Raw genomic sequence first — 26,729 nt, 5'->3', positions numbered from 1 at the left:
ACGTCAAAGTGAAAGTAAAGCAATCAGTTTAAAGTTATAATGAGTTATATGATTCAAATTAATTGAAATGTGTGCGGTTCTTTTTCTTTTCTTCTGTTAGAGGTTACGGACAGAAAACAGGCTTTTGAAACAACGTATTGAAACCCTAGAAAAAGTGAGTATTGCAAGATCTCGTTACTTTAAAGAGAGTTTTCTTTAGTTTTCCAAATAACTTTTCGTCCTGCATGGTAATCCACCTATAACCTTCCAAATGGTTATCTTTTGCCAAATTAATGTGTGAAAACTGCCCTCTCATCTGCATTAAATCGGTAATGTTGATTCAAGGTCATTCGCTGAATGGAGTTATTTGGTAGTTGAGTATAAAATATTTTTATTGCTGTTACTGCTCCAGGTTCATTTGTAATTGTAATATTGCATAACTTTGAATGTCAGAATACAATTCTTTAATAGGTTTTACTTCAATAGATTACTAAAGTTGATTTTTCCATGAAGGCTGTAGATCAAAGTCAAATGTTGATGTATCCACATGGAATAGGAAACTGAGACTTCCTAATTGGTGATATACAGCTGCCAGCTTCTTTCAAAAAGTTATTACGAACAGATGTATACATAAACGATTTTGCTGAAAACTAACAGCTGAGCACCCACTTCTTCCGTCACAGAAACAATTCTACTACAAAAACAAAGTGTACATATAAAATTATTTGTTTGGGCACCGGTTTGCCTAAGATGTGATATCACTGTAAATCCAATATGAATGCAGTGCAAAAATGTAACCGCAAGCATTCTTCAGCTACCTGATCTTAAGCGCATGGAGCCCTAGATCAGACCAGCAATCCTACATATTGGATTCAGACTATCTACTTACCTTGTCCTTCTGAGAAATAGAGGTTGAGTCGTGTTTGGAGGCATTCTAGAGCTATTGAGTATACCATTATCAGTTTTATCTGTGATTGTTATGCATCAACATACCCCTATGTTTGAACATGTATAGTGCTGTACCAACCTCGTCTGCCAGCCTTTTGTGAATTTGTGAGTCGGTATATACTACTATATGGTTTTGTAGTGTTGACTGTGTGTTGGTTTGGCCCACAATGTTACCATCTCTTCTAAAGCTAGTAAAAGGTGTTTGCATAACCCAACCATAGTGGCCTTATAAAAGAACTCAAAAATATGTTCACATGAGTGGCTGTGCATAGTGCTGCCAATGAAAGTAATGCTGACCCCTACATGTGTAGATGGTTCAAGCATTTTGACAATCTACTTTCCCTAAATAGTACATCATCATGTGCCAGAATTCGAGGACCCCTGTACCAAGGTTAAGCTACAAAAGGCGTGTCCTGCATCATGGCCTGTGTTTACATATTATGGACTACCCTATATGCGTGATATCTGACCCTGATAGCTAGGTACCTTCAATAAAACCATATGTTTGGATCTTGTATAACGTGTTGCGCTGTCCAAGGCTGCTTCTGAGGGCGGTCTATACAGTATTTATCATCTCCACCACTTGTGTGTTCTGACTATAGCTGTTTTAACAATATCTTAATGATTGTTAGAGCGTACCATGTGGAGGTTTTGCTGTGTTGGACCCTGAAACTCCAACTTCTGTGATTTGGTGGAGCTAGCAATGGTAGTAAAAGTTTACTTGGGGATATCAATCACAAATATTTATTTTTGGAAAGTTGACTACGAGTGATAGTGTATTTAATAATTTTAAATTACGCAGAATATTACATTTTACCAAGCATAGCTAGTTTCATTTGTAGAGCTTTTGTAAAAGCGGCGGTTGGGCTGAAGGGCCTCCAAACTAATTTTTGAAGCGACTTCTGGCAACTTTCTTTTTAAAACAAGACAGATCATAGTTAAAGTATTTTAAACGAACATGTAGCATTTATACCCAAAGTATTTTACCAAACTGAAAGCAAAATAATATAATTTCAAGACATTCTGGCACCTATAGTCTGTTGTAAACCAATGTGTACTTTAGGTAACGCAGTGCAAAGGAGAGATTAGTGTGACTCATCCAAAGGATGTTCACAGAAAAGGTGGATAATTATGTATTTATAACATATTTACAGTGCACACATTTTTGCCACTGCCCTTTAAATTTGACAAAAAAATCATTTAACATTTGGGATTGGAGTTAAACCCACTTTTTCATAAAAGGACACATAATACATTTTGAAGCACTTTTGGCCTGGCTGACTTTTCAAAATAGTTAATGTAATACCTGCACTGCAGGAGCTTTCATTTTCCTTAATTTCAAACAGAATAGATGTATTATAAGGAGACGTTAATAAATCATTTGGCTATAAAATGACAGTGTACATACTCCCAGATATGGCTCAGTATTGCTGCTACCATGTGCCTTGAATCCCAGATTTTGTTACTTTTGGAATTGTGCTTCGCATTCGTTTAGCCACTCCAGGGTTGGGGAAGACTTAAAGGGATCTAAAACCTTGTAGACGAATAGCAAGAGGTTTAATAGTCCTTAATTGCAGGGCAAGTAGGTAACAGTAGTTAACAGAGTGCTTAATTTGAAGAAAACATGTAGCAGCACCCAAAGATTTTTTTTAGGAGATGGCAGCCGGCATTGTCTACTGTCCCCATGGTCCATTACTAACATCTGCCTATTGTTAAATATAACACTCCATCAATGCCAAACTAGGGTGTGCCCATATGCTTTTCTGTATTGCCTCTCCGTACCCTCCATATAGCGTGCTCCCACCTGTGCCCTCCTTTTCTCTTTTGTTCATTCCCACCCACCATCACCTTACATTTTGCTTTCCCTCTTTCCTTATCCCTTCCATCCTCCTCCTTATTGTTCACGCCGCACTTCCCATTGCTGATTACGCCTCCCTCCAGTCCTCCCCTTTTTTTGCTTACGCCTCCTTCCCGCCCTACCCTTGGTTTAATTATGCCTCCCTCTTGCACTCCCCTGTGTTGCAACTCCTGCCTCCAGCCCTCCCCTTTGTTGCTTAGGCCTCCCTCCCGGCCTTCCCTTTGTTGCTTACGCCTCCCTTCCGCCAAAATTAAGAGCATCTCTATGTTCATCTTGTAGCATTGAGATATGTGATTTCATTAAGTAGCAATTAATTTGTTCTTCTGATATCTGTACTACTTCTGTGTATAACTTCTGGAAGAAATTGGTTAAAGCTCCCTCAATCTCCCGATCATCCATGGTGACACTGGCCTGGTCCTCCCTTTGAATAGCTAAGATCTTGTTTCTATCTTATTCAGTCTTCAACTTCAAGGCTAAAAGTTTCCCACTGCCTTCTCCATATTCATAATGCGATAGCTTATTAGCTTTTATTTTTTATTCTGACCTCTAAGATATTTAGTAGAGCATTCTTCTTCTGTATAATGTCTTCTATTTTCTCTTGGTCTGGAAACTTCACCCTCCAGTATCCTATATAATTCCTGAATTTTAACCTCTAGTTGGTTAATTCTGTTCCTGATGTTCCTATTCTTAAAGAAGGCCAAGCTAGCGAAAAAAAACGTATTACTGCCCCGCCCTCCCCTTTGATGCTTAGGACTCCCTCCCGCCCTCCCCTTTGTTGCTTAGAACTCCCTCCCACCCTCCCCTTTGTTGCTTAGAACTCCCTCCCACCCTCCCCTTTGTTGCTTAGAACTCCCTCCCGCCCTCCCCTTTGTTGCTTAGAACTCCCTCCCGCCCTCCCCTTTGTTGCTTAGAACTCCCTCCCGCCCTCCCCTTTGTTGCTTAGGACTCCCTCCCGCCCTCCCCTTTGTTGCTTAGGACTCCCTCCCCTTTGTTGCTTAGAACTCCCTCCCGCCCTCCCCTTTGTTGCTTATAACAATCCCTCCCACCCTCCGCTTTGTTGCTTGGGACTCCCTCCCGCCCTCCCCCTTGTCGCTTAGGACTAACATTGTCACTTAGGACTCCCTCCCGCCCTCCTCCTTGTTGCTCAGGACTCCCTCCCGCCCTCACCCTTGTCGCTTACATCTTCCTCCCTAACCCCTACCCCCCTTTGTTTGCGCCTTCCTCCCACTCTCTCCTTTGTTGCTTAGGACTCCCTCTCACCCTTCCCTCTATTGCTTCCACCTCCCTCTCACCCTCCCCTTTGTTGCTTCCACCTCCCTCTCACCCACCCCTTTGTTGCTTCCACCTCCCTTTCACCCTCCCCTTTGTTGCTTCCACCTCGTTCTTATGCTTCCTGTGTTGCTTTTAGGTTCTCCTGCCCCCGTGTTGCTTATGTCCCCAGTTGCTTCCACTCCTGCTTAAAATTTAAATGCTTTAGCATGTTTTATTTTATTTTTAGTTACTGATCCAACTCGGACGGGTAATAAAAAATAAAAAAATGGGCACAACTTTTTAAAGCCGCATGCATTGTGGATTTATTTTTATTTTTTTAAAACTTTAGCATCTCCGATTTTGGGCAGTGTGGCTAAAAACCATTGACCAAGACAAATTGACGATATTCCCATTTATCTAGAAAGTCTCGTCAAATGGATTGAAATTGAGTTTTTGGATGCTCTCCTTGTTAATGGAAAGCACACTCAATCATTTTTTTAAGTATGTATATTTTTTATTTGCAGCTCATTAGGTGGTCAGCAAACATTCCTACATTTAGTTCTTCAGGATCCTTAGTATAGAATACATTGATATATAGAATAGTTGTCATTACAGGCCACAAAATTACACAATCCTGGCATGATTGGCAGACTGGAACCCGAAATGTTTTCATAAAAAGTAACCTTGCAAGTAACCTTGCATGCCGGTAGGTGTCATTGTTTGGCTCCACTTGGCATAGTCCACTGCGCAAAGGACATGCGCTGTGCCTATATATAGGCGTCACCCCTTCCCAATAACGTCAGTTCTCTTATCTCCGTGCAAGTCAGCACAGATCCAGAGAAAAGCTGCCCCAGTAACTTTTTGACTGACCTTTTTCGCCCTTTTGTCAAAGATTTCTTGAAACCTTGTCTCCTGGCGTGACAGGAATGTCCACAAGAAAGACTGGTTTTAAGCCCCGTGGAGTCTGTCACCTGCAAATGTTGGATCCACACCTCATCTGCCTCTTGTGTCTTGAGCACGGTCATGATGCCAAGTTGTTGCATCATGCACCCCAAGGCCTTGAAGGAGCGATCCCTCAAGCTCTTTGCCCCTCGACGTGCGATACCACGACAGTGTCGATCCTGGTCGAGAGTAAGGTCTTGGGATCGGTCGCAGAGCCATCGATTAACATCTAAGTCATCCTGGCGTTCACACAAAAGGAGAACAAGAAGCCGAAGAGGTGTTTGACTTTGCCCCATCCATCAAAGTCAATCGACGAAACAAGGGACGTCGGCATTCAAGGTCTAGCTACGCGGTTGAGCCTGGGCCGTCTCCGTGCCTCCCAGAGTTCCCTGGAGATGTAGCGACTCCCCTGACCAACTCAATGTGGCTTATGAGGCCATGCACCTCAAATTTGGCTGGGCCATCCCCGTTGGCGCGCCATTGGGCCCCTACTGGTTTTATGAAGAGAAACACAATGGTTCTAAATGGCCTAAAAAGGTCCAAGGTAGAAAAACCTTAAAAATGGGTAAGCGTTTGAATAAAGGTTTTTTTAAATTAATTTTGAAGAAAAAGAGCGATAGTTAATATAGAGCAGGGACAAGAAGGTCAAGGTATAACAGATATTTTATTACACAATGAAACAAATTCAGGTGCTCACATACTCAGTGACAATAAGCGTGACATAGAAAGTGAAAGTGAACTTTAAAAGAAGACATCGCGTTGACAACAAGAATTGAACCACTTTCTTTTTAACTTAATATGATGGGTTCATGTTGTAAGCGGTCGACGACGTTTCGAACTCAGTTAGTTGAGTTCATCTTCAGGACAAAAAAGTGAGCATCTATAATTGTCAGTGTAGATATAAGGAAGGGGTCGAGTTTATCAACTGGGAATATGGTAAATGGATCACGAGATTTCATGTGCCAATTAGTGCATCATAGTGGGGCCCTTTGTCATAGCAGGAGGCTTGAGAAACCTTATGAATTCATTATATCGGGACCTCTGAGAGTCAGGTGCCGTGTGGATTTAATTTTTTACGCTGGAATTGCATTAAATGCGAGCCTCCCGGTGAAAACGAGCGAGTCCTGTTCAAGTGCTGCTTCACTCGCTCGTTTAATCCTGTGGCGTGGGGTGTACTCCAAAATTTTATAATTAAGCTCAGCTGTGCAAGTTATCACTTCGTTTTCTCTGTGAATAGGCTCCCAAATTTGAGAGAGATGTGCCGCAGTTCCACGTATTAGTCCCCACGCCGGACTCCTCGACTGAAAACCTGAAGATTGATTAAAGAAAAAACCGACTGATTGATCTACTGTTTATCTGTGAATAACATCTGAAAAACCAGGATTTGAATTTACGTGTGCTGGGGTTCAACAATTATTGTATCTTGGTGCTTATGCCACAAAAACTTGGGGAGGCGGGTGGTTCTCCCTAACCCTTCAGCACCGTCATCACTCAGAACCTCACCGTACAAATATCTAGTGAAACCACCTATTGGCGCCTATACCCTATTACCCATACCACCTAACCTCGCTTTAAAAATATGCTTCTCCCTTTTAATGAAGCCCTCATGGACGTCCTACTCTGGCCTGGTCCAAGCCATACATAGGGGCTCTAGTGAATAGGACAATTGTCCACCGCCATCACCTCGTCCCAGGGGACCCCAACTTCCTCACCCAAAATCCCGCCCCAGAGAGCTTGGTGGTCCAAGCCTCCGCTTTCAAACTAAATCCTGATGCATTCCCTACCACTCCACCAGACAGGGAATCCAAGAGGCTGGATGCCTTGGGAAAGAAGTTGTTTCCTTCCGCCAGGTTGGAATTGCGGTCGGTGAACAGTACGTGCCTTTTGAGCTGATGCTTCCACTCACTCAGGGACTCAGTTGTGCATGTGCTACCTGTGGTCTCGTAGGAGCTCTGAGCCATACTCTCCCAAGCAATTGTTGACTGGAGGGACGCAGCTATGTTTGCCATACACTGTCGGCTGGATACAACCAACATACTAGGCAAAGTGGTTTAATCTTTGGTGGCCATTAGGCAGCACACCTGGTTGGTATTCACTGGCTTTTTGAGGGATGTCCAGATCACGCTTACGGACATAGTCTTTGATGGCTCCCATCTCTTCGGAGACTAGATGGACTCAGCGCATAAAAGACAGCACTGCTACGGTCAGGTCCTTGGGTCTTTTCATGGACCCTCGCCAACCTCAGACCACCTTTTGCTTCCTTTGTGGCCCCGGAAAGAGGCTTCCAGTCACGTCTCTACCCACCGAGACACCACATCACGTAAGCTTCCAGTCCCTGCGTGGCTGAGGACATGGTACCCACAGACTCTGTGGGTCATGAATGCCAGAGATTGGGCCAGTTCACCACTCCCCCAGCAGCCGCACCCTCCAAGCCTCTTTACTTTGTACTTCATGGCACCAAGTGAGAGGCAGGATACGCCATGACCTGCACCACTGTAGGTTGAAAACATTCGACCACTGGGTTCTCCAGAGTGATATGGCTACTCCCTCCCTTTTGTGACTACCCCTAAACCCATGCCACCCACTTGCGACATGCTGACATAGGACCCCATCTCCTTAGCCCACCTGTAAGTGGTGGCTCTCTTGGCCAAGGGATCAATAGAGAGGGTGCCAGCTTCAGAAATAGGCTGTGGTTGCTATTCCAGCTACTTTCTGGTGCCCAAGAAGGACGAAGGCCTTTGTCCTTTTCTAGACCTGTGCCCCCTCAATTTCTTTCTGAATAAGGAGAAATTCAAAATGCTCCAGCATGCTCAAGCCCTGTCTACCCTTGACCCGGGAGACTGGTTGGTAATGTAGGACTTGTAGGGCACACACTTCTACATCCCAATCCTGCTTGCCCTCAGACGTTATCAGTGGTTCACGGTATGTCATGAGCACTTTTAGTTCACCGTGCTCCCCTTTGGCCTTACCAGCACCCTAGAGGTGTTCAGCAAAGTGATGGCAGTTGTTGCAGTTCATCTGCAGAGATCAGGGGTGCCAGTCTTTCCCTATCTTGTTGACTAGCTGTTGAAGGCGAGCTTGTGGTTGGCTTTAGTCTCCCCCTTTACTCAGGGTTCACTGTCCGGTGTTGAAGTCACACCTGACTCCTTCTCAGATGCTCCCTTTCTTTGGAGCTGTTCTGTACACTGTGCAGTTTTGGGCTTATCCTCTGGAACGGCGAGTCCAGTATATTCAGGCTATGATACCAATGTTTCAGTCTCTATCCTGGATTTTGGTTAGACTGATTCTGAGGCTGCTTGGCATCATGTCCTCCTGCAGTCTGCTTTTTGGACATGTTCACTGGCATATGCACACTCTGCAGTGAGTCCTGAAGTTTCAGTGGGCCCAGCCTTAGGGGAATCGGTCAGACATATTCCAGCAGTCGGAGGGCTATGGAAAAGATCTGCAGTGGTAGTTAACAAATCTGGACTCCACATCAACCTGTGCGCTCCCACTCGGATTGTAAAACCTTTCTACCCTACATCAAGGGAGGGCTAGTGTAGGTCTTCGCAGACAACACCACTGCCATGTGGTACTTCAACAAACAGGGCACATGGAGTTGCGGACCTTTTGTCAAGAGGCCCTGCATCTCTGGACATGGCTGGAACGTCCGGGTATTTCCCTGGTAGTTCAGCACCTGGCGGGATCTCTGAGCCAGAGCGGCCAAACTCAACCGAAGATGCCTAGCCGACCACGAATAGCGTCTCCATCCGGTGCTGGTGCAAGGTCCCTTTCATCAGTAGGGAGAACCTTGGTTATATCTGTTCGCTATCACAGAGAATGTGCAATGTCAGCAGTTCTGCGCACTGGCGCTTCCAAGGCGGGTCTTGCTCCGAAAAGCTTCTAGTGGAGCTCAGGCCTGCTGTACTCCTTTCCGCCCATACCACTCCTTCCAAGTCAGCCTTGTGGTTCCAGACTGGGCCTGGAGAACCTGGTATTCCGAGCTGTTGAGCATGGCCATTGGTCCTCCGATCCGGTTGCCTCTTCTGGAGTATCTTCAGTTGCAGCAGCAGTGTAGGATTATCCAGCTGAACCTGTCAACGCTCCGCCTTCATGTGTGGAGATTAAGCAGCAAAAGTTGACAGCTTTTCAACCTTCTGTCCGAAGTCTGTAATGCCATCTTGGCAGCCAGGTGTCCTTCCACCAAGACGGTATGCGCCTGCCATTGGGGCAAGATTTTAGCATGGTGTGCAGAAAAACAGGTTGATCCCCTTTCTGCTTCCCTTTCTCAGTTCCTTTCATTTATTCTTTCTCTACTTTGGGCTTCTTAAAAGGCTGTCTTTCTGCCATGTCTGCATTTTTGCCTTTGCTAGATCAGCCATCCCTTTTCAAGTCCCCTATTGAACATAGGTTTCTGAAGGCTCTCCAACACTTAATCCCTCCTTCACCCTTCATAATACTTCAGTGGGACCTAAATTTAGTCTTAAACTTTTCTAATGTGAGCTCCATTTGAGCGGCTACACAATTTTCCTATCCGGTTCCTTACTATCAAAACTGCCTTTCTAGTGGCAAGAACATCTGCCTGGAGGGTTGGTGATCGCTTGGCTTTATTTATTTCAATAGTTTTTTATAGTGTGAACATGACCATTGCGGGTATCAGAGTGCTTTACAGATTTACAGAGAGCAGAGTAGTAGAAACCGTAATATCAAATTCACTACAAAGAGCAGGAGAGTGTAGTACACAGGAAAGGGGAGGATATGCTTTTCCATGTTCAGAGAGCAGGGTAGATAAACTAAAAACAACCGAATATCATAGGTCAGACACTTCTAACAGAATATCATAGTTCAGACAACCGCAAGTACCAGACAGTGTTGAGAAGCACTAGGGTAATGTCGGACTGATAGGATGAACACACTAAGGTAGCCAGTGATAGTCGTGCGAGAGACTGATTAAGATAGAAACTTGGGATCTAGTGGAGAAATTTGTTCATAAGGAGATCTTAGACTTCTTTCTTGAAGGATATAATCGAGGGATTTGTTCAGACTTCAGGAGGTAATGTGTTCCAGATTCTTGGGGCAATCCAAGAGAAATCTGAGGTTTCAGAAGAAAGGTGTTGGAGCTTCTGGATGATCTTGTGCCGCCAGAGAGTTTGAGCTTCTAGACGAGATATCTTGGAGTGTTGTAGTGGAGGGCTTGGTTTCCTGCAGGTGATTTTTAGTTGAATTCTTGCTTCGTAAGGGAGCCAGTTGAGGGATTTGAAATCAGGGGTGATATGGTTGTATCTATCTGAGCCAGTGAGGAGTCTAGCGGCAGAGTTGAGCGAAGCCGTTAAAGGAGCCAGTTTGGACCTGGGCAGTCCAGATAGGATGGAAATGAGCCTTTTTAGGGGCCACCGTTGCAGGGGTCCACCCTTATCTGTCCACAGGTCCTTAAACCAACAAAGAAGAGATTGGCACTGAAGCTGGAATTCAAAATAACAAGTTTATTCACTCATGAGTGAAACCACGTCCATACAACACTCTCAAGTGTTCCAGGAGGTAGTGACTTGAATACACAGACCATGGGCCTTTTATACTGAGTTTTCTGCACTGGTAAGGAAGTGGTTACAAATAGAAGGTACAGGCCTTCACAAGAATAACTACCGACAAAATAACTACCGCCAAACATGGTCAAATGGGAAATCACTTAGTCAGCAAAGTGGGAGGGGTAGCAGGAGTGCTTATGGTAGCACTAAGAGATTGACAGTTGAGTCTGCGACCAGATGTTCTGGCAGCTACTAACTCTTTAGCATGCACATTGCTTTTAGCTGAGTCAGGAAGTTAACTAAAATAGACAGCACAAGCAGGGAAAAAAGACGAGCAGCATAGGATGGAGGAATTACATAGCTGACTAAATGGATGCCACAAACAAGATGGCTTCAGCTTATGCTAACAGATTATCTGCGATTTCCACAGATGGCCCTTTTAGCATTAGCTGAAGACATCGCTATGCAATAGAAGAAACATGAAAGTTATCACCTATATCTATTAACATCAGTTTTCGTATTTCTTGATCAGTTACTAGTTGGGCATTTGTATTCTGATCATTTCGTTTAGCTGGTATACATGAGGTACAGGTAGAAGCACAAAGGGAACAAAGCATCGGGCCACATTGTATACATAAGCAGCAGGAAGAAAGTATTGCAACAAATATACATAGGGCTGATAATAGTTTCCAGCCCCAAGCAGTAAATATTGTCCATAGCCATCCAGTCAAAGTTCATGTTCCTGAATCCTGATGGGTTTCAGTGGCTATTGTATGCAGCTTGGAAATTGCCTCAAAAACTGAAGGGGCGTGGTCAGGGATATTGACGCAGCAACTGCTCCCGATGATGCGGCATACTCCACCACAGTTCGCAAGGACCACGTCGAGTACCATCCTGTTTTGGAGAAGCCACAATCCTTGCAATTTGCAATTCTTCCGTGAGATTTCCAAGGGCCCTAGCTGTCTGATTGGTTACAGCCTCTACAACACGTGTCAAGCGTCTGATCTTTCTGCTGTTTAAGGCCGCACCAACGAAGAAGAACAGTCCCAAATTAAAGTCAACATATTGCTGCAGTGCAGTATCAGTCTGATCCACCTCATCATGATTTATTGTTCTCTTTGATCGGCTCTTAGAAATGTCTTTGTACAGTTTATAGTCTTTGTGGTAGGATGCAGGAGCCAAAAACACAGGTGGTAGCAAAAAGGAAACATAACGGCTTCCAGACCACCCAATAGGTAGGTGGTAATACCCTTTACTTCAACCAATAAAATAGGTGTTGTGATGACAAAAAACTGCTATTGTTTATTCCAGTAATGTTCAGTGTTCGAATACAGTTACTTTTTCCCACTGGGATGCTACCAATACTGCTTACACAAAGATCTGCTCGAGCTCTAGTAACAGCAATAACAGGATGCCCATTGCCTTTGACTGTCCGAGAGTTGGAGAAAACATAGCGTGTGGAGGCATTTCCTCTGTGATATTCCTCCATTTCCCATTTAGTTCCTATAGCTTACGGATCTCCTTCCTCATCAGGATAGCAGACTTTATTTAGCTGAGCATTAAGTCCTCCTACACCAGCATCAGTGATATCAGCAATTTGAGAAGCCAATAACAGTGCGAACCAGGCTCTGCAAGAGCCGTTATGTGAAAATGGCAAGGGAATGAAAGACGTTCCTCCCTTTTTCTGACCAGCTGGCATCATTCCACACACCCAACAGTTGGTGATGTTCGTAGCATTGTGGGTGTGGTACAACATTTGAATGAACATATTGTTGAGGTAGGACATCCTGTGCTGCTGCTCATGATGGGGAAGAGTGAAATAGTGGTGCTCAATGGGGACAGGAGTAGTAGCAGTCAGTAGGTTTCGAGCAGGAGTAACTCCATCTACAACCCATGTTATTGTAGCAATCAGAACAATAATTGAAGTGAGTCCAATAATGAACATAGTCTTTTGATCACAAAGTCTTGCTGCATCTCGATTTCTTCTCCGTAGGCATGTTCATCTCGATGTTGAACAACAAAACAGATAACACACTGAGGTCCTGGGCAGACGTTGGTTTCTTCACTGAGGTTGAGACAAGTAATCACTACTAGAAGACCCCCTTTTGCTACTCAGGCTTTCACTGCCCAGGACAGTGACTCAACCAGTCTCTTTCAGCAACAAAGTTTTTCTCTTCCGGGTCGCAGCTGATATCGTGATGTACCAGCAATCGTGTGGTCCGGGAAGACTTCCTCAGGTTCTTCAGGTGACGTGGCTTGCCCTTTCTCTGTGTCCAGGATGTCGCGATGATCCGCCAACACAGCTGGGCTCACTAGGTCATGCGAAACCCGCCGACAGTGGGTGGCATGGGCCCTGTTCCGGTTGGTTACTCGCACCGCAGTTCTGGTAGCCAAGAGCACCTGCTCAGGGCCACGCCACCTCGGGGCTAGGGAGCTGGCTCGCTGGAAGAACTTCGTCACCATGTAGTCTCCAGGCCGTAGATCATAGCCCTCACCCTGCGATCTGTCTGGAAGCGTTTCCCGAACCTGTTGATAAATAGAAGACAAACTGTCAGTCAGCTGAGACAAATAGTCGTTCATCAAAACACAAGGTACATCATGCATAGGGCGTGGCTTAGGAATCGCCCAAATATTCATTGGCCTCCCGAAAACCACCTCATACGGTGTGAGGCCAGATCGTGTATGTGGTATCGATCTAATGGATAGCAATGCCAAGGGCAGTGCATCAGGCCATTTCAGAGATGTGGAAGCTTGTATTTTGGCCAACTTAAGTTTGAGGGTAGAATTGTATTGTTCCACTAGCCCTGCTGATTGTGGTTGAAAAGCAGCATGGAACTTCTGCTTAGTTCCCAATCCTTTCATGAGGTAATCGACAAATTGCCCAATGAAATGCGGTCTGTTGTCATTCCACAAAACTCGGCAAATGCCAAATCTAGGGGAAAACTCTTTTAGGAGCACCTTTGTTGTAGTAAGAGCTGTATTATCTTTCGTAGCATATGCCTCTATCCATTTACTGAAGGCACATACCACCACTAAGACATACTTTAGATTATTACAGCGTTGAAGCTGGATATAATCAATTTGCAGAACCTCAAAAGGTGCAGTAGGTATTGCAAACCCTCCTGTTGGAGTTCGTGTTCCCTTTCCAGGATTATACTGGAGACAAATCAGACAAGACTGGACTATCTTTTTAGCTGTGCCGGCAATATCTGGATGATCCCAAACTTGCATAAGTAGCTTGGCTATTGAGGATGTTCCAACATGTGCCGGCCCATGTGCCATGTGAATCATGGGATGTAAATAGGCTGAGGGTAATTTCCACTTCGTCATGTCTTTATTCCTCCAACAGCCCTCATCATCCAGTGTTCCCTCCTTAGACCATTGATCTATTTCATCAACAGAAGCAGATCATTGCATGTCCAGTACTTCTTGCCTGGCATAATGCCAACGTTCAGCCTTTGACTTGACCACATACACAGATGTAGTACTTCGCTGCATTGCAGTCTCACGGGCTGTGTGATCCACAAAGGCATTGCTTTACCCTATTTTATCAGTCACTTTTTTGTGTGCGCTACACTTAACAATCGCTACTTTCTTAGGATATGTCAAGGCAGTAAGGAGATTATGTACTAATTCCACATGCACTATTTGTGTCCCATGTGAAGTAAGAAAGCCTCATTCCTTCCAGAGTTGCCCAAAATCGTGAGCCACTCCAAAAGCATATTGGCTATCGGTATAGATGTTGACAAACACATCTGTGCTAAGCTCTCATGCTCTTGTTAGCGCTATCAACTCAGCTGCCTAAGCTGACTTCGATGGGATGCGAGCTGTCTCAAATACTGTCTGAAGTGTTGTAATTGCATACGCAGCAGATGTCGTGCCATCGGGCAACTTCAAGCAGCACCCGTTAACCCACAATTCCCCATCAAAACTAGAGAGGGGCGTATCTTGTAGGTCAACACAACCCTTTGTTTGTTCTTCCGTAAGGGATATACAATCATGTGACTCTTGTGACTGGGACTGAGTAGCTGGAAATGACAATAGTGTAGCAGGATTCAAAGTCAAACATCTTTTCAGTGTGATAGGAGGGGTCAAAAGTGTCTATTCATAGCCTGTCAAGCGAGCACTTGTCAAATGTTGTGTTTTCGTTTGATTTAAAAGGTCGTCAACTGAATGGGGCTCTAGCACAAGTGATCCATGTGACAAGACTATTCCCTTACTTTGAAGTATGGACACAGCTGTCGCTGCCACTACTCAAAAACACCCAGCCAACGCACGAGTGACTGGATCAAGGACAGCTGAAAAATAGGCACAAGGACGCTGCTTATCACCGTGTATCTGGGTTAAAACCGAGAAAGCGCGACCGTCACTCTCGTGTACATAGAGTGTGAAGACCTTAGTGTAGTCTGGAGTTCCTAATACTGATGCAGAGCAAAGAGCTTGACGTGACTGTTGGAAAGCATTCTGGCATTCAGTAGTCCATGGGAGAGGCATCTGAGTGTCTTTAGTCAAAAGGGCCAACAAGGGTTTAACAATGTAAGAAAAGCTACGGATCCACTGCCTACAGAAAGAAGTAAGACCAATCAGTGCACGAACATCCTTCTGAGTACGGGGCACAGGCGTGTCTAAAATAGCTTGAATGCGGTTTGGTGTGAGTGCACGCCCCTCCTTAGACAGGAGGTGACCTAAGTAGGTAACCTGCTGTCTACAATACTGCAATTTCTTCCGAGAGACTTTGTGATGATGAGATGCAAGAAATGATAGTAATAACAGAGTCCCTTCTTTACAATGTTCAGGGGTATCAGCAGCCAACATGTCATCGAAATATTGTATAAGAGCCACCCCTTTCGGTACAGGGAAAGAAACAAGCTGTCTTTTCAATGCCTGGCTATAAAATCTCTGTATACCCTTGTGGAGCTCTACAAAATCTGAATGAGCGATTATTCAAAGTGAAGCCGAACAAATAACGGCTGTCAGGATGAATAGGTATCGAGAAGAAAGCATTCTTCAAATCGATCACACTGAATGTAGTTGCAGTAGGAGGAACCATAGTAAGAAGTGTTGTGATGTCAGAGACTACAGGATATTGGGGCACTACTATCTTGTTGACCTCTCTCAAGTCAATAATAAATCTATAAACCTTGGTATCAATGTCTTTTTTCAAAATGGGAAGAATAGGGCTATTACAGATATTGTAAGGAACTTCTTCCACAACCCCCACTCTGATCAAATCCAGAACAATATGTATTAATTCTTCTTCACCTAATGGAGAGATTTTATATTGGGGCAATCGAGGCAACGAAGCACCTTCCTTCACTTGAATATGTACTGGTGACCCACATCGGTGTCTGATGTAGCCCACGAGGTACTAGGTAGTGATGCCAAAGCAATATCCTCTTTAATAAGACAAGACCTCTCAACCATTGGATAGTTGTCGTTTAAAATAACACGCACACCTTCTGGGAAACAACGTATTGTAGCACAAAAATGTTTAAGCATATCGATACCCACAATGTTATCCGGCGTGTTAGGGGAAAGCAGAAATGGACATGTTGCAGTGAATTTATCAAGACTAAATGCAAGTGGTTGTGACAGTGGGCTAAGGGAAGGTGTCCCATCGAATCCTATCGATGTTATCGTTGTGCCAGACAGGGAAGCCCTAGGAACCAGTTGTTTAGACAGAACGGTATGAGTAGCTCCTGTATCAACCAGAAAGCGAGCAGTAGAACCCAAGACGTTTGCATCAACATAGGGACCCCTCTGATCTACTGGGACCTCAACCGGTTCCTAACCCCATCCTAGGCATTCCTATGCATAATCAGAATCCTTTGGACCATCAGCCGAATAATCAGACATTTGGTATTGGTTTCGCCTATCAAAGGTATTAAAAGAATTTGGTTTGTGTTCAACTGCCTCAATTCGGGTACGATTATCCATGCCTCCCCTATTTCCTGTGTTCCTTGGGCAGCCTCTCATACTTCCCCTACCCCGCTGATACTGCTGTCCTTGCTGGCCTTCAAATGGGGGAAATCGGAATGGCAACGTCCACTCTTTACAATACGCACACTGATCAGAAGACAGAATTGCTCGAGGGAAAGGGGGTACACCAGGGTGATACATCGCAAGTCCACCTCTACCACCGCCTCTAAATGATGGACCATAGACATGAGCCAACATAACTTTCGTTTTTTAAATCCTTAACCTTTTTATCCTCCTGGCCTTTTGCTTCCAATTCTTGACGCTCATAATACTGGGCCATAGTCAAAAGGGAGACGGGGGAAGACTTAGTCCATGAACTCTCGCTGGCCGTAAGGCGACTAGCTATTTCTGGCAACATGTTTGCGACAAATTTGTCTACGCACAGATGCTTACCCGTGTCATCTGTCAACGACTGCCCAGTAAAGTCATGGAATGTCTCTTCGAATCGTGTGAAGAAATCAGAAACTGACTCATCCACTTTCTGCTTACAAGTCGCTAATGTAGTCTAATCTATTTTCTTAGGGGGTATAAGAGTTTTCTACTAGTTACAATGGCTTTGGGAAGATCTAATATCACCTGTTGTGGTTTCTGCACAGGCTCTCTATTAGCATCTATTTCCTCTAAATGCAACCAAGTATCACCATAAGCTACATTATCACCTACCTTCCGAATTGATCTCCAGATATCAGGGGGTAAAATAAGGCCAAAAAACATGTCAATATCAGGCAATGTCATGGTGCAGGAGCGAATAGCTCCTTCTACTTCTTCATAAAAAAAGCGGCTGGATTTTTGCGTGGATCAGGCAAAGCCGCTTTAAGAGCCATAACGTCTGCTCTACTCCAAGGGGTATAGACCCAATTATAAATAAAATATCCCTTCGCATTATCTGATGTTTTATCGACACTTGTGCGCCTGCTCCCTTTGGAGGAACATACAAAGGTGCAGCTTCACGCATCGGCTTCACAGTAATTACAGGATTACTAGTGTCTTTATCTGTCCCTGTAGCTTCTTCTTGTCGCGCTGGGATCTGAACTGTTTGCTCAGCTGTAGCTCTACCAACTGCCTTTTTCTCATCTCTTAGACGGAATGCGTCAACTCGCAATTTAACCACTCGCCTAATTAGATCGGACACCTGTGAAAAAAAGAAAGGTGCCATCACTTAAGTAGAACAGGTTGTCCGCCCGTCTGGTTTATCCATATCTTTGTCTTCTGAAGAAAAATGCTCCTCATCAGAGCCTTCATTCTCAGGGGCACTAGGGAATTTATACGGGGGCGGAGGTCTGTCTAACAAAATAGAATCCTCTTGAGGTTTATTAAGTATGGAATAAATGGGGCGCCTAACAGGGTACTGGCAAGTTACCTCTAAATGACGCTACCTATCTTCTTTCTCTTTTATTTTTTTCATTTCCTTATTTTTTAAATCCAATTCTTTTTCATAAATCGATTTGCGCTGTTCTTTTTCTGCTATAGCTTCTCTCCACACTCGTACACAATCAAACCTATCTTGTCGACTCTTTCTCTGAAACAGACACTGCTCAACATACTGAATCTTCTTAAAATCAAATGACCCATTTACAGGCCATCGTAGATCAGGATCCTTTTTTGTATATTTGTTCAACAGTGTACTATACATTATGGAAGAAATACCATATTTAATATACATAAACCTATTAGGTGTCCCCTCTAGGGTAGCCGGCTGACTACTTTCTAGAGCCATATTGGTACCTCCAAGACAGCAACACATTCTACGAAGTGTGCTAGGAGCAGGCATGCCAAAAATATTATAACAAAATATAATATTATAATCAAATAGTATTTATCCCAAGTATATCAAAAGTAGAGACAAAAATCTCCTCATTACCGGCCTTTGTTTATTGCAACAAACAAACATACTAAACCAGAATCTTGGCCAAGCAAATTCAAAACAAGAGTGTCGCTTCAGTGACCTTACCAAACCAAAGTCTCCAACCTCCTCCTGCCAAGCTCTGGGTCGACCTAATGATCACTGCAAAACTTACGCCAAAGGAGATCTCAGTCGGGACCGGCCACCACCTGGAGGGTCAGATCGGGAAAACCGGAAAAACACGTCGGTCTGCAAAGACAAAAGGGTCTCCTCGTGCAGGGTACCTCCTCAGTAGATTCCTGTCCTCCATCAAGACCACTCCTTCGGACAGCCGCGTCTCCGATGAGCCCCACGAGTTGGGCTCCAAACTGTGGAAATTAGCCTTTTTAGGGGCCCACCGGTGCAGGGGTTCACCCTTATCTGTCCACGGGTCCTTAAACCAACAAAGAAGAGATTGGCACTGAAGCTGGAATTCAAAATAACAAGTTTATTCACTCATGAGTGAGACCACATCCATACAACACCATCAAGTGTTCCAGGAGGTAGTGACTTGAATACACAGATCATGGGCCTTTTGTACTGAGTTTTCTGCACTGGTAAGCATGTGGTTACAAATAGAAGGTACAGGCCGACACAAGAATAACTACTGACAAACATGGTCAAATGGGAAATCACTTAGTCAGCAAAGTGGGAGGGGTGGCAGGAGTGCTTATGGTAGCACTAAGATTGTCAGTTGAGTCCGAGACCAGGTGTTCTGGCAGCTACAAACTCTTTAGCATACATATTGCTTTAAGCTGAGTCAGGAAGTTAACTAAAATATACCGCACAGGCAGGGAAAAAAGACGATCAGCAGAGGATGGAAGAATTACATAGCTGACTAAATGGATGCCACAAACAAGATGGCTTCAGCTTATCCTAACAGATTATCTGCGATTTCCACAATAGGGTTGCACCGCCATAGTCCAACATGGGAATCACTAGGGTTTGACCTGCATGCTTGAAGTCGTTGGTGGGGAGGAAAGGTTTTAATGATCTCCAAATATTCATTTGGTGATTTGCTCCTTTGGTGGCAGCCCTGATGTGCTTCTGCATGTTGAGATTGTTGTCGAGTTATGCCGAGAGATTTTGCAGAGATAATGATTTGTGGAGTGCAGTTGAGGGCTGTTAGCTGTTTCAACGATTCTTCGATGACCAGCAACTGGTTGGGTGAGACGATTAGGATTTCAGTTTTTTGAGCATTTAGTTTGAGGTGATATGTTGCTTGCCTGTTTTTGAGTTTTCTTTAGTGTTGTGTTGAGGTAACTGATGTCTTCTGGGGTGGTGACTTTTAGGGATAGTTTGGTATCGTCTGCGTATATGTGAGAGTGGGTGTTGGATAAGCTCAGAATTTCTGTTAGAGGCTCCATGAAGAGGTTGAAGAGAGTGGGCGAAAGAGATGAGCCCTGTGGAACTCCTAATTTGATCGGCGTGGTCAGCGAAAATGAGTAATTAAGCTAGACTCTTTGAGACCTGTTTTGGAAATAGGAGGAGAACCAGTTAAGGACTAGTCTTGTTAGACCCATACGGTGCTCCAAATGGTATAGGAGGTTTTCATGCCTAACCAGATCGAATGCTGAAGATAGGTTAAGAAGGACTAAGAGACAAATTTGGTTCTGATCCAGCATTTTTAGTGCATAGTCTAATGTGTGTGTCATAGCTGATTCGGTGCAGTGCCCTGCACCAGATTGAAATTGGTCTAATAGTTGGAATTAATTGATGTGGTTACAGAGTTGTATGTGAACACATTTTTCCAGGAACTTTGCCTGGATAGGAATTTTAGAAATAGGTTGGAAGTTGTTTAGATCAGTTTGGTCCGCTTTTGATTTTTTTCACGATGAGGGTAACTTGACCAAACTTTAGGCAGTCAGGGATGGAGCCTTGAAGGAGGGATGCATTAACAATCTTGGTCTATATAGGGAGTATCACAGGTATGATTTCCTTGAAGGATTTAGAGGGAAGAGGGTCATTGAAATGGTTTGAGGGTTTCAGCCTAGTTAAGATTGTATGAATGGTGCCTTCATCGAAGGTTCTGAAAGAGTTCCATGAGGGGAAATGCCCGGAAGAACATGCTGGAAATGTAGCCCTGGAGGCAGAGGGGCTGGATTGAGGGGGGATAGGACATTGTTCCAAGGCCGTCTGCAGGTCAGTTTTCATGGTTTCTGCCTTCTGCAGAAAGGACAAGGTGAATTCCTCACAATTTGGTAGCAAGCTGGATCCAGCCAGTAACTGATTGGGTGCGCCGTTCGATTGTACTTTTATGAGATCAAACAGTTTTTTGGGTCGATTACTGGCTTAATCTAGTTGGTTTTTAAAACAATTGGCTTTGGAAATTCTGATGTTTTTGTAGTATCTGTTCTTCAATGATCTCAGGTGCTTGAGGTGCTCAAGGGGCAGGGCTGATCTCCATTGACGTTCAAATAGTCTCAAATTGCATCTTTCTGTGTTGAGACTACCATAGTCGACATTCTTTTTAGTTGTAATCGACCGATCGAGTCAAGAACAGACTCCATGGAGCGAGAGTTGTGATGCTTAAGATCAAGGACATCTGAAATCTCTGGGGAGTGGGGAGTTTCAAGATGTTGTGACCGAGAGAAGACAGAGCATTCTTGTCATTGTTGTGCATGTTCCTTTTCCACATTCTGGGCTTGGATCATTGAGCTGTGTTGGTTATCAAAACTTCCATGATGAGCAATTTGATGCGGTGGTGGTCAGTCCAATCACATGGTAGGATAGATTCCAATTGAATTGAGATGGGCTTTGCAATTATACGATCTAATGTTGATCCTTTGTTGTGAGTAGGTTTGTCACAGAATTTTGTTAGGTTCAGGTCTGCAAGGAAGGTTTTCAGGCTGTTGACTGCTGGATCATTCAGGTCATTCCAAAGCAGATTGACATCTCCGAGGAAGATTTGAGGGCAATGCTGATCAACGTTTGTTCCAATGATTTCCATGATTTGTTCTATAAAATCCATATAGTCTCCTGGAGCGTATTATATCATGTGCAGCTTGCATAGAGATCTGTTGCATGAGATATCAAAGCATAGGTATGTGCAGGTGGGTATGACTGGAGTTTCTACGTGTATGACTGATTAGTTGAGATTGTGTATGCAAGCGATACCGCCACCTGGTCTACTGGGTCTATCCAGTCTGGTAATACCATGGTTAGGCGGGACTAAAATGTCAATGATGATGCAGAGGAGTCATTTAGCCAGGTTTCCGTCAGGATTAAGCGGTCAAGATCATGTATGAGGATCAGGTCAGCAATATCTCCAGCATATCTTGAGGCAGATCTGCAGTTGATTAGCATGCATTTCAGTTGGGATTTGTGGTGTGCTGGGGTAGACTGTGTGAAGTTAACTCCTCTGAAGTTATGTTTGTTGACAGCTCTATGGTTGAGCCTAGGAGCTCTGTGAGGGTTTGTCGTTATGGCATGGATATTTTCCTGATAACCCATGTTATTGTTATTGACATTTCTAGAGCGCTACTGCTACCCGAAGGTGTCCTGGCGCAGTATGAAGTCTTGCCTAAAGTTTAAAGAGATGACTACGATATTAATTAGTGAAGAGCCATGTTTTTAACGCTTTTCTAAAGGCAAGTTAATTAGTCCTACTCCTGAGGTGTACTGGAAGGTCGTTCCATACCATGGCAGCATTTGCTACAAAGCTTCTGCCCCCCAGCTGGCTTTTTTAACCAAAGGCACCATCACCAGTTTTCCAACTGATGACCTTAACGATCTGTTCGGTGTATACCAGCGTAGTCGTTGTTGCATATTGTCTGGCCCATTTCCATGGAGGGCTTTAAAGACCAAGCATAATGCTTTGAAACAAGTGCGCTTCGTAACGGGCTGCCAGTGGAGTTTTTTTTATCTCAGCCGAGATAGAGGTATATTTAGGGGTACCAGTCAGGAGTCTCGCTGCCGCATTTTGCAGGATCTGTAATTTATTCATCAGTCCTTCTTGGATATTGAGATATAAACTGTTACAATAGTCTAATCTGGGCATTGTTAACGCTGTAATGACTGTTTTTTGAGTGTCTTTGGGGAGCAGTGGCATTATTTTCCTACAGGATCTCAAGATGTAGGAGGTCCGTGACGCCACCGTGTTCACCTGGTCCTTAAAGCGGAGATTGTTGCCAATTCACACTCCTAGGTTTTTTTACTTTCCTACTGGGAGTGGGAAGGGGGTCCAAGGTGTCCAGCTAGCAGTCAGAGGACCAGAAGTTGGGTTTGTTGCCAAAGAGCACAACCTCCATTTTACCGGAGTTGAGTTTTAGGCAATTTTGTGCCATCCAAACCCCTACGGCATTCATACAATCCTGAAGCCGGGCCGCAGTTCCCAGAATCCCCTCAGGCCTTATGGACACCACAATTTGGATGTAATCTGCGTAGGAAGTCAGATTGAGACCAAAGGATTCAATTAGAGGCGCCAATGAGGACACATAAATGTTAAAAAGTGTCGGACTCAATGACGACCCTTGCGGCACGCCACGGGTTGTGAGAATGAATCAGCTTTGTAATCGCCCAGCTCTACCGTTTGAGTTCTATTGGAGAGAAAGGAATTAAAAAGATTCCAGGCGGTACCCTGGACTCCAATCTCGTATAATTGGTCCATCAGTAAAGCATGATGGACCGTCTCAAAGGCCGCCAAGATGTCCAGCATAATCAATGCAGCTTTCCTCCTTGATCCAGAATAGTCCTAATCCCCTCTGTCGATTTGAGGAGCGCGGTTTCTGTGATATGCCCCTCTCTGAAACTGTACTGAGTTGGGTTTAGCGCCTGTGATTCTTGTAAAAACACCTTAAGTTGCATGTTCATGTTTCTTTCGATGATTTCTGCTGGAAGTGGTAGTCTGGATATGGGCCTGAAGTTTTTAGAGCAGGGGCAGAATGGATACCTGTTTCCAATCTCTGAGAAAGTAACCCTCTAAATACATTGAATTTATGATGGAGGTTAAAGTGCGTGCAACTAGCTCAGCTGCCAGTTTTACAATGGATACTGGGCAGGGATCGTTTGGGGAGCCTGATTTCAATTTCATAAGAAGATTGCAAGTGTCTGCGACTGTTAAAGGGGCAAGTTTGTTCAATGAAAACACTTTATTTTCATCTCTCTTGAAGCTAAACATCCGGTCAGTAGTATTCTTAATATTTGAGTCTGAGAACGTTAAAAAAATAGTGTTGACTTTGTCAAAGAAGAACTTCGCTATTTTGTTACACAGTTCTTGGCTAGCCGGGATTGTGAGAGCAGTGGGGTGGGCCAGGGTGGTGACAGTTTTAAAGAGTTCTTTTGGCGAATTATTAGCAGAGTTGATTTTCTTAGTAAAATATTCTCTTTTGGTTTTTAGAAGCAACTGTTTATATTGTGCGAGACTCAGCTTGTATTCCTTTTTTTCCTTATAGTATCCCTTCCTCCAGTTTCTTTCCAGGTGCTTACAAAGCAATTTTTGATTTCTAAGCTCCTGCGAATACCACGGAGCTGAAGGACGCTGTCTGTTGAAGCGAACAAGTTTTTGGGGAGCTAACTTGTTCCCTGCTGCTTCCAGCCAGTTTGTGTAAGACCTGGTAGCTTCATCCAGATCTCTGGGCAGCATGCTAAGAGTCGCAGATAATACTTCCTGTAAATCCTCAGCTTCCACCTTATTCCAAGCTCTTTTCTCCAAATATTTTGTTTGAGGTTTGGAATCGGCATGGTCGGAGACCGTGAGCTCGAATAGTACGGCCCTGTGGTCTCACCAGACTAAGGGAAGAAGGCCATTGAATCGCAACTGAGGGTTATTAGAAAATATGCCATCTAGTGTGTGACCTGCTTGGTGAGTAGCCCCAATCACTAGTTGCTCTAAGCTTCCTCAGTTCATCAGATCTAGAAGATTGATGGTATCTAAATCTGAAAGTAACTCCGGATGGAAATTAAAGTTTCCCAATACTGTATAGGAATTCGCACTCATCCCGTTTTCCATTATACAGCCTATTTGAGATAGAAACCGTCCTCTCGACCCGGAGGCCTGTAGATGAGGGTACCTCTAAAGGTATTGCGATATGAGAGATTAAAACAGAAATCCAACGCTTCACATTCCTCATTAACTAGTGGGTTGAAAGATGCCGCAATTGAGTTATGATATATGGCCGCTAATCCCCCTCATTTCCTTTGTGACCTATTAAGCTTATAGCAAATATACTCTGGAGGAGTAGCTTTAACTAAGTCTGGGCTGAAAGTATCGTCGGTCCACGTTTCTATAATAAATTAAATGTTTATCTCCTCATCCTTTATTAGGGAGGCGCAGTCCATGCTATGTTTGACTAAGGACCTTGCATTGAGAAGGACACACTTCCAAACTCTAGCGGCATTATCCTTTTCTCTTCCTGGCGATTGCTTATTTATCACAGCGACTGGTTGGAACAATAGTTCTGCTAGTTTGGTGCTGCAGCCCGGGCAAATCATTTGGGCCTGTGGGGGCCTACGGTCTAGTTGAATACCACAGCATACCATGTCTGTGTTAATGATGTTTAAGCCTTGTAGTTTTCTACAAGGCTTAGAGTATTGTAAGGCATGAGCTTACCTGTTGTGTTTTGTGCAGGGGGGCTGGTGCTGAGCGTGGACGGGCGCAGACGGGCTTGCATCAGGCGCGCTTTTGGCGCGCCAGCGGCGACTCCGCTGCAAGTTCGCACCAGCCTGACCTTAAATACCTTCGGGGGAGTGGAGACTAGTCCGTGCCCCTGCGTACTCCCAAAATGGCAGCCGGGCATGTCAAGTGCGGGCCCGGGAGCCTAATGTTTCTAATTCTGTGCAAAAGCGCAAAGTGCAAGTGAGCAAGTATTCAAGTTATGAGAGTTTGAGAAGTTGTATGATAGAAGGAGGGTTTGGATATCGTTGTTGGATTGGGGAGCTTTATGTCTAGTTGGTCACAAGGGTGTGTTGGGGTAGGGTTTTGTTCTCCTAATCCATTGTGAGGGCAGAGTGGAGGCAGAGGTCCGGTTGGCAGGGAGGTGTGTTAGAGTTATGACAGGGTGGTTGGAGGGTCGGTCATATGTGAGAGTATGCATCATGTGGCTCCTATTAGGCCCCTGTTAGTTGGTCCTCACTGCTGTGATGTGAATTGAGTCTGTGTAGGGGAGGGAGAAGTGTGGCGCAGCGGCCAGAGGGGCTGACTCCAAAGCGCGGAGCTCATGGTTAGATCCTTGGCTCAGCTCAGCATCATGTGACTCTGGGCAATAGCTCACCTAAACTCCCCGACGGCCGCCAGCGCCTTGAGACCTGTAGGATGATTAGTTTGCGCTTCACAAATACCGGATTAGGTCTGCTTTGAGATCTTGCAAGCTTTTTGTAATCTTATCCAGTTTGGAATCTAGTGAGGTATAAGGGCGGGTTGACAGGTTTTAAGGCATTGGACATGGAGGCATGGGAGTGAAGGTGGAGCTAGGGTGCAGATATATTGAGGGAGAAAGCATAAGAGAGGGTGAATTGAGGGTAGAAGTAAAGTCTGAATTAGGACAGAGAGAGCCTGAGAGATGGGTGCTGGAGCATGCTATCAGAATATCATTGGGTGTTATAGGAGGAGCAGCATTTGGGGTGAGACAGAGGTTGAGGGGGAGGTAGAGAGGTAGATGGAGAGGGTAGTTGGACTATGTAAATCTGAAGTAGTTACTCAAGGTGTGGGATGAGCCGGTGCTCTAGAGTGGTGGGCAGTGGTTACCGACTCAATGGTAGATGGGGCGAGTTGGAGATGTCTAATATGGTAGGAAGAAATGGAATGGCGAAGGAATCTGAGATTGACACATTTCTTGATGAGTGGAAAATATTATTCAAAACATTTTAAGGTGGCCATCCGATGCCTGGATGAGGATAATGCCATTGTTGTAGAAGGTAATGGTGGCTGCTGCTTTGCATGCCAAAGAAGGGGCTACCGATAATTTGACCGTGCGGAGTTTTCCTGGTTGTAGTAATCAAGAGCATTCAGAGCAGGGCTTTCCTCCATTGTGCTCGCCTATTTGTATTGAAAATAAGGTCCCTTATTATCGCTCCTTTGTTGACGTAAAAGTAGGGGTCGGAAACCAGGGTTTCTGGATGAGATTTGAGGAGTCGGTGTTTTAAGGTCTTGGATGCTTTTTATGATAGATTTAATTTTATAAGCAAACTGGCCCGATAGTTACAAGGTGATGTTGGTTGTACTTTGTGGATCCATGTCAGAGAATAGTTAGTGACTGGTGGGTCCTATGTATGGGGGATGATATGGTATGGGGTTTGTAGGCCTGACTTCCCTCTTGGGAAATGAACATGTTCAAGATCGTGAGTGAAAAAAATTATTTTGTTGTGTCCTTAAGTCCATAGGACCAAGCAGTAAGGTCTATAAGACTAACTATTGCAGTGCATGGACGAGATTTTGAAAAACCTTCTT

General features: G+C 44.5%; 1 protein-coding gene across 4 annotated transcripts in view; it reads left to right on the top strand.

Annotated features, from left to right (window-relative positions):
* Positions 1–26,729, top strand: part of EVI5 (ecotropic viral integration site 5) — a 1,102,294-nt gene that overhangs the window by 618,805 nt on the left and 456,760 nt on the right. For all 4 annotated transcript variants that reach the window (XM_085602190.1, XM_085602187.1, XM_085602191.1 and 1 more), the window contains one exon: positions 101–154. In XM_085602190.1, coding sequence (XP_085458316.1) covers positions 101–154 — 54 coding nt within the window. The remainder of the gene's footprint in view (positions 1–100; positions 155–26,729) is intronic.

Source organism: Triturus cristatus, chromosome 4_2 (genome assembly GCF_964204655.1).
Source record: "Triturus cristatus chromosome 4_2, aTriCri1.1, whole genome shotgun sequence".
Classification (NCBI taxonomy): Eukaryota; Metazoa; Chordata; class Amphibia; order Caudata; family Salamandridae; genus Triturus; species Triturus cristatus.
This window is presented reverse-complemented; position numbering and strand designations above follow the sequence as displayed.